This window comes from Myotis daubentonii, chromosome 18 (genome assembly GCF_963259705.1).
Source record: "Myotis daubentonii chromosome 18, mMyoDau2.1, whole genome shotgun sequence".
Classification (NCBI taxonomy): domain Eukaryota; kingdom Metazoa; phylum Chordata; class Mammalia; order Chiroptera; family Vespertilionidae; genus Myotis; species Myotis daubentonii.
The window spans coordinates 27,482,117-27,497,751 of NC_081857.1; the positions used below are offsets into that span (position 1 = coordinate 27,482,117).

Below are 15,635 nucleotides of genomic sequence, written 5' to 3' on the forward strand. Positions count from 1 at the left end.
CCCTGCACCTAATTTTATGTTTTCATAAGTCTCCTTGGTGCCATAAATTCATGTAAACAGGCAATTGTTTCCAGACTCTGAATAACCTTTTTTATTTATCTTCCAATGAATCTCCTGGACTAAATTAAAAAGGAGAAAAAAGCTGGTTTATTTATTTTTATTAACATACTAACAAGTATAAAATGTTCTTCAGAATTCCTCATATAGGTCTTAAAATGCATCGTGCTTTTTTTCTTCTTCCTTCTACTATATAATTTCCATGAGAAAAACTGAATCCGAAATAACCAATATTATGTCTTGTTCCTAACTGAAAAACATAAATGATTTCGTGACTATGGTCAGAAAGTGATTCACTCCTGGTAATATGGATTCTCACATCCAATGACTAAAGACTTTATATGTATTACATCAGAAGATTATTTTAAAATTAGGTCTTCCAATATGCTCTTCTGCCTGGAAAGGCTGATGTAGGCTTTATGTTCCTTTTGTTATCTCATTTATCCAGCTCAAAGAAAATCATTGTTTTGCATTGTTCTAAGCCTAATTATACCTAACACTTCATTATATAAGAGTCTTTAAATGTTTTATAAGTTATTTAATGAAATATTATTTAAGTTACCACTTACTTTAATAATACTTGAATTGGAAAATTCTGATATGCTTGCAGCATTCGTCTTAAGAGTCTCAATGCCAACACAGATATAACTTCCCTGGCACGGAAGGTGGTTGAAGAATGTAAACTCATTCATCCCTCAAAACTAAATGAGGTAGAGCAGCTGTTGTACTATCTCCAGAACCGCCGAGATTCCTTGTCAGGAAAGGGTAAGTAGAAACTTCTGACTTTTGAACGCAAACTGGACTTGTTTGACTGTAGTTTGAGCTTTACATAAATGTGGGAGTTTTTTGTTTTGTTTTGTGTTTTGTTTTGCCAGTGCTGTGAATAAGTAAACGAAAGAATAGACAAACATATTTGTTTTATACGTGTTGAGCTTTATATTAGCCTAGAGACCCGGTGCACGGCATTTGTTCACTGTGGGGGAGGGGGACGTTCCTCAACCTGGCCTGTGCCCTCTCGCAGTCCGGGACCGCTCGCTCCTTACCACCTGCCTGCACTGGAGGCGGGAGAGGCTCTTGCCACTGCTGCTGCCCTCACCAGCCATGAGCCCAGCTTCTGGCTGTGGGAGCACACTGACTACCAGGGGGCAGCTCCCGCATTGAACGTCTGTCCCCTGGTGGTCAGTGCACATCATAGCGACTGCTCCTTCCACCGGTTGGTTGATTTGCATATTAGGGTTTTATTATATAGGACGGTTCTACACAAAATGATGTTTCTATTTCATACTGTGTGTGTGTGTATGTGCACGTCCACACAAATGCTGAAATAAGAAATAAAAAGCAGATATCTGTCATATTGACTCTAGAATAACAATAGGAGAGAATTAGGGGCAGAAAACCTATTTTCTCTACTCCAACTAGATTTATGTTTGCTAAATTTCTTATTGACATTTAGTTTATTATTTGAATGGGTGACTTAATTACTTAAATGTTAAATATATGTCATATGCATTAGACTATCCTAATGTTATGTTTTATGAATCTTTCTTAGGAAAATACTTCCTTTTCATTCCTCAATGTCTCTGTTGTTAACATGCTTCTATTTTCAGTCCCTCAACAAGAACTAAGCCATTAAAATATTAGAACTAAATGACTGATTATTTATAGAAGGCATTTTCAAATAATCTAAACCAAAAATGAAACAAAATAAAAATACAGACATTTTAATGCAAAATCATCTCAGATTATTGAATGGTTAGTTATTTCATTTCATAGTATTACATTTACATATCTTTCATCATGGGTAAGTTCCAAAATATGATGCCCTTGAAATAACTTATAAAGGCTTAAGTTTTGATTATACTAAGTAAAACAAATGAAATAGAAAATTTGTTTAAACCTTTTCAAGTTCATCTTGTCTCTCTATGAACAGGAAATAAACTGCCTTGTGCCTAATGTATACTTTTATTAGTTAGCCCTAAATAGAGTTACTAACTCACATTGTATAATCAATAGGTATTTGTTGAGTGAATTGGATGCCTGTGAACTTATTTAAAAGCAAAATTAAGCTTAGCTAATCAGCTGCTGAGAATAAAAATTACTCAGAAATGCTAAAAACCTAGTTCTTCTCATTAAAAAAAAAACACACAACTTTTTCTTTTTTTTACAGAAAAAAAAGAAAAAACAAGCAAACCTAAAGATCCACCTCCTTTTGAAGGAATGGAGGTAAGACTACATTCTGATCTAACAGAAATATGATTGTAAGGTGTTGCCTTTTACCATCAGTAATTCATACAATCAACATTAAACATATGTATAATTTTTAAAAAAGTTATTAAACTTAGAAGTGCCTGAAAAAGGTAGAAAGTCAGTATTTAATTGATAAAGGCATAATTACTGGGTATGTTTTTTAGACAATTTATTTTGATAGAAAAATAAGTTATGAAGTTGTTTAAATATTTTTATTGCAATGTTTTGAAATATTATTTATTATAGTGATACAGATTACTTTGTATTATATTTAAAATATTTTATAATTGATAGACCAAGTTTAGAGCTTATATACATCCCATTTTATCATATGGTTTATAATTACTTTTGTATTGAAGTCCTAGCACCCAAAGGTCTAATTTCCCCCCTATGAGTCCTTTGAAAAACTTATTATTATAAAAGGCAATATATTGATCACAAAGTATCATTCCTTTGACAGTGGCTCTGTTAAGCATTATTATTATTTTGGAATACTTTCTTCTTCTTCCTTTGTTTCAGATTGATGAAGTTGCTAACATTAATGATATGGATGAATACATTGAGTTATTGTATGAAGATATACCTGACAAGGTTCGGGGTTCTGCTTTGATCCTGCAACTTGCTCGAAATCCTGATAACTTGGAAGAACTACTATTAAATGGTAACTTATAGTTATAAATATTAAAATTAGAAAAGTTATTGTAAAATATGATTTTTAAATTATTATATAGAGAATTAAGTTAAAATTATTTATGCTAAACTTAAAAATATACTTTTTCCAGCTCTTTATTACCTTCTTCAAATTTTTAACATGAGAGCATAACATCTAAATGTTCTCTGGAAAATTCCTCAATCATTTATTAAGGGAAATCAAGCATTATTGGTACTGTATCTTTTCTTCTAATTTGGAATACTTCTTAAAAATATATATTTTTCTTGATTTCAGAGAGGAAGGGAGAGAGAGAGAGAGAGGAGAGAGAGAGAGAGAGAGAGAGAGAGAGAGAGAGAGAGAGAGAGAGAGAGAAAGAGAGAGAAAGAGAAAGAAACATCAATGATAAGAGAGAATCATTGATTGGCTGTCTCCTGCACACCCCCGACGGGATGGAGCCCACAACCCAGGCATGTGCCCTGACCAGGAACCCAACCATGACCTCCAGATTTATAGGTCGCCGCTTAACCACTGAGCCAAGCCGGCCGGGCCAGTTCTTTTAGTTCTTTGAATATATTTACAATAGATGATTTTAAATCTCTGTCTCCTAAATTCAACATCTGAGCTTCCTCATGGACAGTTTCTATTGACTCTGTATTTCCTGATTACGAGATATCCTGTCCTGTTTCTTTGCATATCTTTCTATTTTTTATTGTTATTTTGAAATAATTTTGTGGAAACTTTGAAAATCTGATTCCCACTCCCTCCAGGGCCTGTTATTTTTGCTGTTCATTTGTTTAATGAGTTTCCTGGATTATTTCTGTAAAGTCTATATTCTTTGTGCAGCCACTGAATCCTCTGCTCAGTTAGTTTAGTAGTAGCCTATGATTGTAAAGAGATTTCCTTAAATGCCTGGCACTACGTGTCCCAACCTTTGCTGAGGGAGCTCTGTGTGTGTGTTTATGTGTGTGTGTGTGTGTGGAGGAGGGAGGCTTGTCTTCAGTGCTCAAGCAGGTAGTTTAGAGCCTTATCTTCACTTCCTGCTTGCACATTGCCTTAAGGCAGCGGTTCTCAACCTGTGGGTCGCGACCCCTTTGGCGGTTGAATGACCCTTTCACAGAGGTAGCCTAAGACCATCCTGCATATCAGATATTTACATTATGATTCATAACAGTAGCAACATTTCAGTTATGAAGTAGCAACGAAAATAATTTTATGGTTGGGTCACAACATGAGGAACTGTATTTAAAAGCCAGAAGGTTGAGAACCACTGCCTTAAGGTTTTCCAGAGATGAGAGATTAGGTCCTTCTCTGGTCTTTCTCTGGCATGTGCATATCCCTGCACATAGAATCCTGGGAATGTGTTGGAGCTTTTCAAAGACCTTGTGAATATCTTTTTCCAGTTATTCCTCTTAAAGATTTAGGTCAGCCTCTTGTTAACTCCAACTGGCAAGGCTGCTGCACATCACTGCCACATCTCAACAAGTAGTTTTCAACAAATGCCCTGGGTGTAAGGCTGCATGGAGCAAGCTCTGAGTCAGGACAAGTAAAGAACCCTGGGAATGGAGCTTTTCAGCAAGCATCCAGGTGGATTAGAGAGGGACAGTTCTTTGAGGAGGGATTTGGGAAGCAAGCACCAAACTGTTCTGCCTCCTCCAGTTGCTGTCAGGCTGCTGTTTTTTGCAGATACCATAGTTGTGATTTCCTTGTATATTTTGTACATTTTCTTATGTATTATTTTGAGATCACTTTAGTATATTCTTTAAAAAATTATAATGGAATTTTAATTTTGCCTTCTGTAAACTCTTTAATTTTCTTTGGGCTATTTCTTGCTAACTCATGTATAATTCTTGTAGCTGTAATTTCATTGAGATATTTCTCTGTTCTATACTAAAAGAGAAAAATGAAATAAAATTTCAAAAGTGGGTCACTAAACCTTTGCCTAAATCATGGTATTATAGTATATCACTTCCAAAGTATATTCTATGATATCCTATTTCCTCTGGATTATAGTGATGAAATGTCCAGATTCTTTATTAAGTAGGACTTTTTGGAGCTTTTGCTCTTAATATACATTGCCTGTCTAATTACTTAATTCTAGAATGATTTTGGAGACCAGTATATATTATACTAGTATGTGCTCTGCATTGTGAATATGAAAAACATGAAATGCCATTATATGATTTTTTAGGTTGTTAAAAAAATTCTTTCAAAGTGGATTAATATTATAGTGAATTCTTATTGTTTCATAATCTGAATAGCCTGGAAGCTCAAATAAATTGAACACTTCCATTACAATGATAAATACTGATAATGCAGTCCATGGAGTATAATAGATCCTGGGTGCCAAAGAAAGTTAAATGATAAATTATATATAATACACAGATATTCTATTTAATATTTATTATATTAAGAATTGGTTGGCCATATAGCAACACTAATTTGAAAATAGTCTCATTACTTTATGTTTACTTAATATGTGGTAATTCTCATTAATCAATTCATTAATGTCACCTTTCTCATGATAAAAATCTAGCATGGATATTTATTAAACTTCCCTGAAGCTAATTTTGCGAAAAATTTTTGTTTTATTTATGTCTATTGGCATCAATTTAACATGACACTAAAATATTAGACTTATTATTTTGTGTATAACTTTTATTTGGTTATTAATTTGCTTTAATGGATCTAGTGTTAGCCTGCTAAACTGCTCATTATTTTTTTTAGAATTGTTCTAGTTTTTTTTACTTATTCACAAACACCTTAAATCACGTTAAAAAAGAAAAAAAGGATACTACTGTAGCAAGTGGAAATTCAACTCAAGAAATAAATAGTCTTATTATTTTATTGTCACCCAAGATATATTTATATTACTTTATCTAAATCATATTTTATTGTTCTGTATACAGGAATAGACAAAGTTGCATGTTATGAGTTTTTAAGTAAAAGTTGGATTTCAATTTTAAAAATAGCTTTCTGTGTTGGAAAGAAGCATCCTACTTTGTTGTCCCAGTTCTATCTTAGCTTTGTTATTTATTTATAAGCAGACATTTAAAACCAATCACCCTTTATACTAGAGGCAAGACGAATGATTCTATTTGCATGTCCCATTTTTATCTAGAAACTGCCCTTGGTGCATTAGCAAGAGTCCTGAGAGAAGACTGGAAGCAAAGTGTTGAGTTAGCCACAAATATAATTTACATCTTTTTCTGTTTTTCCAGGTAAGTATTAAAATTAGGTAATAAAAGCAATAGTCTATCTGTATTTCTCCTTGTGTATGACATTGGTTTAGATTGTAGATCATTGGTTCGTTTAGTCCTCTGTGTGTCTGCCCATACTCTGTTCTGAACTCTTATTCTGTTTTCTATCCTCTGTCCTCTCCGTTGTTCTGTTTTAATTTAGTCTGTACTCACCCAAGCATGTACATGTGTGCATGCGCATGAGTGTGTGCACACCTTCCCATTCATGCACCCACCGTTTAAGAGTATTAACTCTTGACGTAGACTGACTGGATTTGAATTTAAGTCCTGCTATTTATTAGCTGTTTGATCTTGGCTCTATTACTTAACTTCTCTGTGCCGTGGTTTCCTCATCTGTAAGCTGTGGATAGTAATAGTAGCACCTTTTAGGTAGCTTTTATAATAAAGCCTGACCCAGACTAAGTGCAGTAAATGTTACTGTTTACATACACACCTGTTATGTATTCACATGTATTATTTTACACATATATTCTTTAGAAAGATGTTTTTTGAGACATTGTAAAAAATCTCTAGCTAATTTCTAAAGAATTGTCTTTCTCTAGTCTAAAAATGTGTCTAGAATTAGCAAATAAATATTTACTGAATAAGTACTTGGATCATGAATTGTCTAGGACAGTGATGGCGAACCTTTAGAGCCCGGCGTGTCAGCATTTTGAAAAACCCTAACTTAACTCTGGTGCCGTGTCACATATAGAAATTTTTTGATATTTGCAACCATAGTAAAACAAAGACTTATATTTTTGATATTTATTTTATATATTTCAATGCCATTTAACAAAGAAAAATCAACCAAAAAATGAGTTCGCGTGTCACCTCTGACACGTGTGTCATAGGTTCGCCATCACTGGTCTAAGAAACATGCAAAAAACACGATTACTAATAATTTTTTAAAATTTTTTTATTCATTGATTTTAGAGAAAGGGGGGGGGGGGAACATTGATTTGTTGTTCCACTTATTTATGCACTTATTGGTTGATTTTTGTACGGGCACTGACCAAGGATTAAAACCGTAATCTTGACATATCAGGTTGATGCTCTAACCAACTGAGCTACTGGCCAGGACATGATTGCTAATACTTTACTAGTTTATTCTTTGGTATTAGTTTAATTTAATAACAGTATTGTTATAGTATTAGTTTTGTTAGATGATAGTCTGAAGATTTATTTTGAGGGTACCTGAATAGTTTAAATGGTTTTTAATTATAAATGTGTTTTGTTTAATTTCTAACTTAAAAATAATTTCATTTCAGCTAATAGTAATATCTTAAAATATAGTTAAAGGAATCTCAGAATTTCAAGTTTTTCTAGTAAACCCTATATTTATTTATTGATATGTGTATATCAAATTTATTTTCTATGTTGTTTGTACCAGTGTTTACCCTAAACAATTTCCTGAACCCACAAAATGTACTACTTTAAACACATACTAAAATCTCTTCTTTGAAGCTTTTCTCAGTTTCATGGACTTATCACTCACTATAAAATTGGAGCTTTGTGTATGAATATCATTGATCATGAATTAAAAAGACATGAGCTTTGGCAAGAAGAACTTTCTAAGAAGAAGAAAGCTGATATCCTTTTAAAGTGGCATTTCACCCCACTGTTGTTGCCTATTGCTATGAGCTTTGGATGAATGGGATTTTTTTTTCTCCATTCACAGTACATGAAAAATGCAAGAGTGTTTTAAAGGTTAAGATGAAGATTGAAACTGTCAGAATGAATATAATTTGACATATACTTTTTTATCTCATCTAACTTTGATTAGTTGATGAGATAGAGAGACTTAAATTAGTGGTCTGGATACTGAATTGGTGAATCTCTAAGTAGCTACACGTATGCCTCCTAAGATCCCATGGTTAGCAGAAGTCTGGCTCACCACTGTTTCCTATGCAGTTCTTTCTTTGTGATTTTTATTGGAATGGGTGTGGATTTGGTGATTAACCTAGCTTTAAATTATATTTTTCTGATTAAGCACAATAATTCCTTTCTTAGTACATACAAATTTGAGATGCCTGCAAAATGATAGAACTTATGAAAAGAACCTTAAAAATTATCTATTTTAACCTATCTTTCAATAGAGGAGTCTTTTCTGCAACTTCCCTTACAAATGGGTTATTTAGTCTCTTCTTTAACAATGTCACTGCTTAATGATTTAGCTTATTTTGTGATGTGGTATTCTATTTATTATAATGTTCTTTGCTTACTGCACTAAAGTCTACTCCTCAATAACTTCTGTCCCTGGGTTGTAATCTTGCATACTGAAGCAATATAGAATAGGATATTTTTTTCAACATCACATTTTTTATATGTGAGGATATTTATCATATTACCTCTACAACTAATTCTTCTAGATTGAGGTCCTGATTTATTCATGTCTGTCCTTATATGACTTCTTTTGCAGATCAACAACCCATTCTGGCGGCTTTTTTTTTCCAACCCAAAATTTACTGATTTCTTTTTAAAAGTTAAAATATTATTCCTATTGTGCAGAGTGTCATATGTTTCTTATGTCCCCATCATGGAATCCCCAAGACACTATAAAAATGCACCCTCACACACATATAAGCTTTGATTTTACTTAATTAGGATCTTTCAAGGTTTAGAAATTTTCTGTGTGTGCTATAAACTTCTGACATCTAGATAAATATTGCCTTAAACCACATGGACAACTCAAAAATCCTGAATATTTTAGATTATTTCTGGAGTCCCAAGTCTCCTGAATGCACCCAAAATTTATTTAAACTGGAGGGCTGCGAAGAGGACCACTAATGGGACTTTTAGCAACCATTAGTTATACATTTTGATTAGTGATAAGAACTGATATTTTAGGACATATTATATTCCTATAAGTATCAGATACCATTGGTTGTAAGATGTACTATTATTTATAAATAACCAATGAAGAAAAAAATGCTTCCAATTAAACTATGGCACATCATCATGGATTATAAGACACATCCAAAATTCTGGAGATAGTACCATGTGGGCAAATGTGTCTTAGAATCACTGGATTATAATAATTGAAGGAATATAAAATGACCTATCAGAATTCTGGCCATTTCTCCTAAAATATTGCTATTTTATTAAGTTTTAAGTTTTTGATGCAAGTAGCATTCAATAGGGAATTGTTTTTAAGTGCTTGCAGATTTGAAGTCTGACTAAAGTAACTATTTTCTGCAGGTGTCCAGGGGACTGTTTTGGGGGCCATAAGATGTGATTTTTAAAAAATATTTTTTATTGATTTTAGAGAGAGGAAGGGAGAGGAATAGAGAGATAGAAACATTGATGAGAAACATCGATCAGCTGCCTCCTGCACTCCCCTCACCAGGGATTGAGCCTTCAGCTGGGGCACAGGAATCGAACTGTGACCTGGTTCACAGGCCGATATTCAACCACTGAGCAACACCAACTGGGCCATAAGATGTAATTTTTAAATTTCGTTTACCTTTAACTTTGGTATATTTCTTTTTTGACATCTATTCTGAAGAGGGTGCTAAAAAGTTTAAACCTAATAGACATTCTTTGACTATTCTGGGCATCTGTCTGAAGTAGAAACTAGTAGTCTTATTAACAAAATTATTTTTAAGGCAGTAATCATTTTGGTACATGACCCACTTGCTAATCTGTTGAAAGTTAGAGACTTGTGTACATACATAAAATATTTGCTTATGATTTCTGGGGATTCAAGTATTTGGTGAAGGCCAAAAATGTGTTCACCAAAGCACTCGAAGCACATCCTTGAACCCTTGGTTAAGAAGTCCTGTTATGACACAATTATTATGCAGAGAATACTATTTTAGTTAAACTATTAGAAAAAATAACTGGATAATATTGCACTTATCGTTTAATAGCGCTGTTCTTTATAGTGGTTTTCAGTAGGGTTTCTTCTTTGCTTCAATGAGTATGGAAGATCCTTAACTTGTTTACTTGATGAAGACCCTGAAAACCAAACTTTGAGAAAAGAGTATGAAAAAACCTTTAAAAAATACCAGGGGCTTGTGGTAAAACAGGAACAGCTCTTACGAGGTACGAATTCTTAAACACTAAGAAATACAGCAAAATGCTTACTCTGCATTTAGTTTGTTCCATTTTTTGTCAGATTGGTAAAGGTAATAGAATAATTGAGAGTTTTATACATTTTAATATGCTACAAATTTTGTGTCTTTAGCATGGGTAATAATTTTTTAAATTTTACTCTACTATTTTCCAACAAAAAACCCACTCAGTTTTTACTTGTTATTTACTTGTGTAGATACTTGTTATTTATTTACACAGAGATGACATTTAATCCATTTTGTAACCTTTTCATTAATAAGAATCTTGTCTTTCAATCCCTAATAAACTTAGTGAATTATTTTGTTGCTTTCAGAGAAGATTGATATAAAAATTTTTGTAACATTTCTCTTTAATGAAATAGAGTCTTCTTTGGGGTTATTGAGAGATTTACATGTTCACTAGTATGGTTTCTTATTCATAAGATACAAAGTGAGAATGATCTGGGGCTTTCAAGTGTACAATCAATTTCTGCTTTGTAGCTGACTATTGAGGTACAATCCTATCTAATAATAGACAAACATGGTAAATGACCGCACCTTCGCTACATCTCCCATTGGCTAATCAGTGAGATATGCAAATTAACCGCCAACAAAGATGGTGGTTAATTTGCATACGTAGGCACGAAGCAGTGGAGCGAAGGCTTGAAGGTGGCTCCAGCCGGAGCAGCGAAGACAGAAGGCTGCTCCAGCCAGAGCGAAGGCCTGGGTCCCGGGTGCCGGAGGAAAACCAGTGCCGGCAGCCAGGGGAAGGGAAGGCCTATTGCACGAATCTTTTCGTGCAACAGGCCTCTAGTTGACATATAATAGTGTAATTTGATTCATGTATATATTGCAAAATGTTTATCACTATAAGTTTAATTAACATATCCTTTACCACAAGTAATTATGATTTTGTTGTTATTGTTATGGTGATAACATTTAAGTTCTCTCATAGCAACCTTCAACTATACAATACAATAATGTTAACTCTGGTCATCATGCTGTACATTAAATCCCTAGAATTTATTCATCTTATAACTGAAAATTTGCACCATTTGACTAATGTCTTCCCATCTCCCCCCCACTTCCCCCCCCCCCCAACTCAGCTCCTGGTAACCATCAGTCTACTCTCTATTTCTGTGAATTCAGTTATTGTAGATTCTACATATAAGCGAGAACTTACGGTATTTGTCTTTCTCTGTCTGACTTATTTCGTTTAGCATAATGCCCTCAAAGTCCATCTATGTTGTCACAAATGGCAGATATCCTTCTTTCTTTATAGATAAATAATACTCCATATATATGATGGTTACCAGAGGGGAAGGGGGAATGGGGGAGAGATAGTAAACAGTAAAGGGGGCCCTATCCAGTTTGGCTCAGTGGATAGAGCGTCAGCCTGCGCCATGAAAGGTCCCGGGTTTGATTCTGGTCAAGGGCACATGCCCGGGTTGCAGGCTCGATCCCCAGTGGGGGGCATGCAGGACGCAACCAATCAGTGATTCTCATCATTGATGTTTCTATCTCTCTCTCCCTCTCCCTTCTCCTCTGAAATCAATAAATATATTTTTTAAAAAAAGATTAAAGGGGGGTCAAATATATGGTGATGGAAGGAGATTTGACTTTGGTGGTAAACACAAAATGCAACATACTGATGATGTATTATAGAACTGTATACTGAAACCTATATAATTTTATTAACCAATGTCACCCTAATCAATTTAATTAAAAAATAAAACAAGTGATAATATATTAGATATAAATCCAAATATATCAGTTATTATATTGCATGTAAGTGGACTAAATACAATTTGGATGCCACTTTAAGAAAAAAAAATGGGTTACTATTTATATATCAACTAGTATAGTGCCTGGCATACAGCAAGTACTTAATTATTGTGAATTACCTTCCCAACTCAAATGTTTGTTAAATAAATTTAATGTTTATATATTTCAATATATTTCATACTTATACATACATTTTTTCTATTCATAAAGGTTTAGAGATGGTTTATAAGAATACATGAAATTAAATACTAAAAAAAGGATAAAATCAAGGCCATAGGAGAGCCAAAAGATCATATTGACCATAATAGCCTACATAATTCTGGCAGAAAGTGTTCAAGTCTTAACTCTGAAGCTTTCTGTTCATCAAGGCAAAATGTAAAACATTATCTGTTACATAATTCTCACTGTCAAAAGAGAACAATTATATGAGTTATGACAACCTAGTCACTTTTATAACATATTTAAAAGAAATTTTACTTAGAACTAGTAGACAGTAACCTCAACTTTGCCTAGTATAACAATCATATTAATGAATTTCATACACATTATTTCCTGTAGTGACTGTCAGAAAATCAGTTTGAAAATGAAAATGGTTTTAGAATCCTTAGATTCAGCTTAGTTGTACAATACATTTTGGATTATAGCTCTTTTTAACATAGCAGCTCCTAGTTGTTTAAGTTTTACCTTGTTTTCTATATGTAGAAAATTATTTTTCCCCACCTGCCTATTTTATTATTTGCTAACATATTTCTTTAATTTCCATTTGATTACCGTTAAGTGCTAAGCTCCAAGAGGGTATGAATCATTGTCTTATTATGGTTATTGTGTCCTTCATAGATCATAAGAATGTTATTTTATATATATATGTTTTATTTTATATAACATAGCATTTAATAATAACAATAAATGTTTTCTAATGAATAAATTAATAACTAGTTAAAATTTTCAAAATAATATATTCTCTTCTAAGAACTACATCTGTTACTTTAGTGAGTAGGAATGATTTATTAACTTAATGATTCAATATGCCAATCTCATCTATTTTACTTTTCTAGTTGCTCTTTATTTGCTTCTGAATCTTGCTGAGGATACGCGCACAGAACTGAAGATGAGGAATAAGAACATAGTTCACATGTTGGTGAAGGCTCTTGATCGGGACAATTTTGAGCTGCTTATTCTAGTTGTGTCATTCTTGAAGAAACTCAGCATTTTTATGGAGAACAAAAATGATATGGTAACTTACATTGAAACAGTCCATATTTGCCATTTTCAAGTTAGAATATTTTGATAAAAAGTAAACACATTATCCCCCTACTGAGATAATGCTGAATGAAAATTTAATAATAACAATAACTCCCTTAAATAGCTTTATTGGGAAATACATTTCAGATTACTTAATACTCCAGATAATTGAAGCTTATAGAAAAATATAAAAATCTTTTTCTAATATTATATAGAATGAATGTTTTCATATTAAACAGTATATAGAAAGTAATTTAAACTTAAGATTGTGCTTCAGAGTTATCTGCCCTTATATTATTTTCCCCTAAAGTATTTTTTTCTCCTGCATTTCAGATTTTGTGTGTGGAATTTCAATTTAGCCCAATCTCTTCTGTCTCACTTACTGTTGCAGTTGGGAGGCATAAGCTATTGATTCTGTTCCTTGATATCCCTTCTTTCTATTCCACGTGCTATTGTACCAGTTCATGCCCTCTTTCTTATACCCTCTTCATTTCTTGTTTGAATTATTGCAGTGGTCTTTTAAGGCATACAAATTAATTGTATATTATTTCTCCTTCTGAAAATATGCATTTTACAGAAATATATAAAGATAGAATAAAAATTACCGCCTTTGCTATGTTATTTAAAAGTCCTTGTTAGAACTATGTTACATTAAAAATAGATCAGACATTAACCTTACCTTGATTTCCAATATTTAAGTTTATAATTTTAGCTATTATAAATAACACTTCAGTGGACACATTTGTACGTGTGTCTTTGTCCATATTTCTGATTATTTTCTTATGATATAGTCCTAAAAATGGAATTATTGGTTCATTGGTCTGAACTCTATTGAGAATCATTTTAGAACTATATGCTAATATAAGTCATGTTACTATGTATTATTGGTATAAATGAATTCTTCTTCAGATAGTCTAAATATACAATATTTCTTCCTACTCTTTTCTTCTTTTAAAACAAATGAACTAGGAAGTAGCTTATGTTTATCAAATGACACACCTCTTTGAAAACCTGACTGATTTATCAAATTTACTAAGTGCCTTCAATTCTGATACTTGAAATATAAGAAATTTTATTTTACCCACAGATGTTTAGTATCTGTTATCTTTATCAGTATTAATTATTAATGATCACTGTATGCCTGATATTTCTTTAAGACTGAATTTACTTAAGAGAAATTAATCAAAAACATTTTTAAACTTATTAACCTTATATTTAAGAAGAATATGATGACATGGTGATGTGTATACTCCTGAGGAATTTGAATGTGGTAAATAGTTGCTTTCCATTGCTCTAAATTGAAGTATATAGTCTTCCATTTATGTATTTAGATTAAGTTCACAAAATTTAAATTGATTTATCATCAGTGTGTATCTAGTTTTTGTTGATTAAATTAATATTTATATGTTTATTCAATCAAAAATTACCTCAAGAATAATATTAAAATTATTTTCTGGTAAGATCATAGATTCAGAATATAAATGGTCTCATCAAACCTCATTTTTTATTAAAGAGGAAAAACAAGGTTTAGGAAAGGTAATCCATGCATAAGAATGATTAGCCAGATTTTTTGCTGTAGGTGGTATGCATGTCATCTTTTATTGTGGAAGAAGTGCATTTTATTTAAGGGCATTGTATCGCATCAGGATTTTTAGATTTAGTGAATTACCTCCATGTTTAGATTTAGTGAATTACCTCCTAATTTTGCAGATGAAGTAGCAGAGGATTGGAAAGGTTAAGTAATTTGCTCAAAGATCTCCAGGTCATGTTTCCTACTCTTTCTCTCTGCCTTTAAGGTAAAAATTTTTTGTATTTTATGTTGTTTTTTTAAAAACTTTTTGGCAAGCTTAAGTATAAGAAATTTTTAAATAGCTGCCAGAAACACTAAAAAGAATTACTTAAAGGCTGAAAGAAATTTTCTGAGTGTTGATAAGCTGACACTTTACATAGAACATTTAATAAAACAATTACTGTATGTTCCATTTTATAGATATATAATTAAGAGGGCATTTCATGTTGAGACAGTTACTAAATTTAGCTTTAGGGATTGAGCTTTTATAAACCTGAAAGACATGATTAGAAGGCTGTGTCTAGTTTAACTATCTGGTTGGACTACCTGGCAATTTTACATTCCATTTTCTGCAATGGAAATACAAATTAATTTTTTTAAAAAACTCTCCAGGTTACATTATTATTAAGTTTTCTATAACACCAGTGTGTAGTGTTGCTTTTTCAAAAGAACAATATTACTTAATATAATTAGTAACAGATGAAGCCTGTGACAATTTTATTTAAAAGGGGTGGTGGGAGGGATGGCTGATCTATTTGTGAGGTTGTATTATTTATTTAAATAACGTATTT

General features: G+C 32.6%; 1 protein-coding gene across 2 annotated transcripts in view; it reads left to right on the top strand.

The window, feature by feature from the left end:
• The window catches only part of KIFAP3 (kinesin associated protein 3), a 112,203-nt gene that overhangs the window by 9,020 nt on the left and 87,548 nt on the right, over positions 1–15,635 (top strand). For both annotated transcript variants that reach the window (XM_059674094.1, XM_059674093.1), the window contains exons 3-9: positions 668–822; positions 2,225–2,280; positions 2,824–2,965; positions 6,075–6,174; positions 7,660–7,784; positions 10,141–10,239; positions 13,088–13,266. In XM_059674094.1, coding sequence (XP_059530077.1) covers positions 668–822; positions 2,225–2,280; positions 2,824–2,965; positions 6,075–6,174; positions 7,660–7,784; positions 10,141–10,239; positions 13,088–13,266 — 856 coding nt within the window. The remainder of the gene's footprint in view (positions 1–667; positions 823–2,224; positions 2,281–2,823; positions 2,966–6,074; positions 6,175–7,659; positions 7,785–10,140; positions 10,240–13,087; positions 13,267–15,635) is intronic.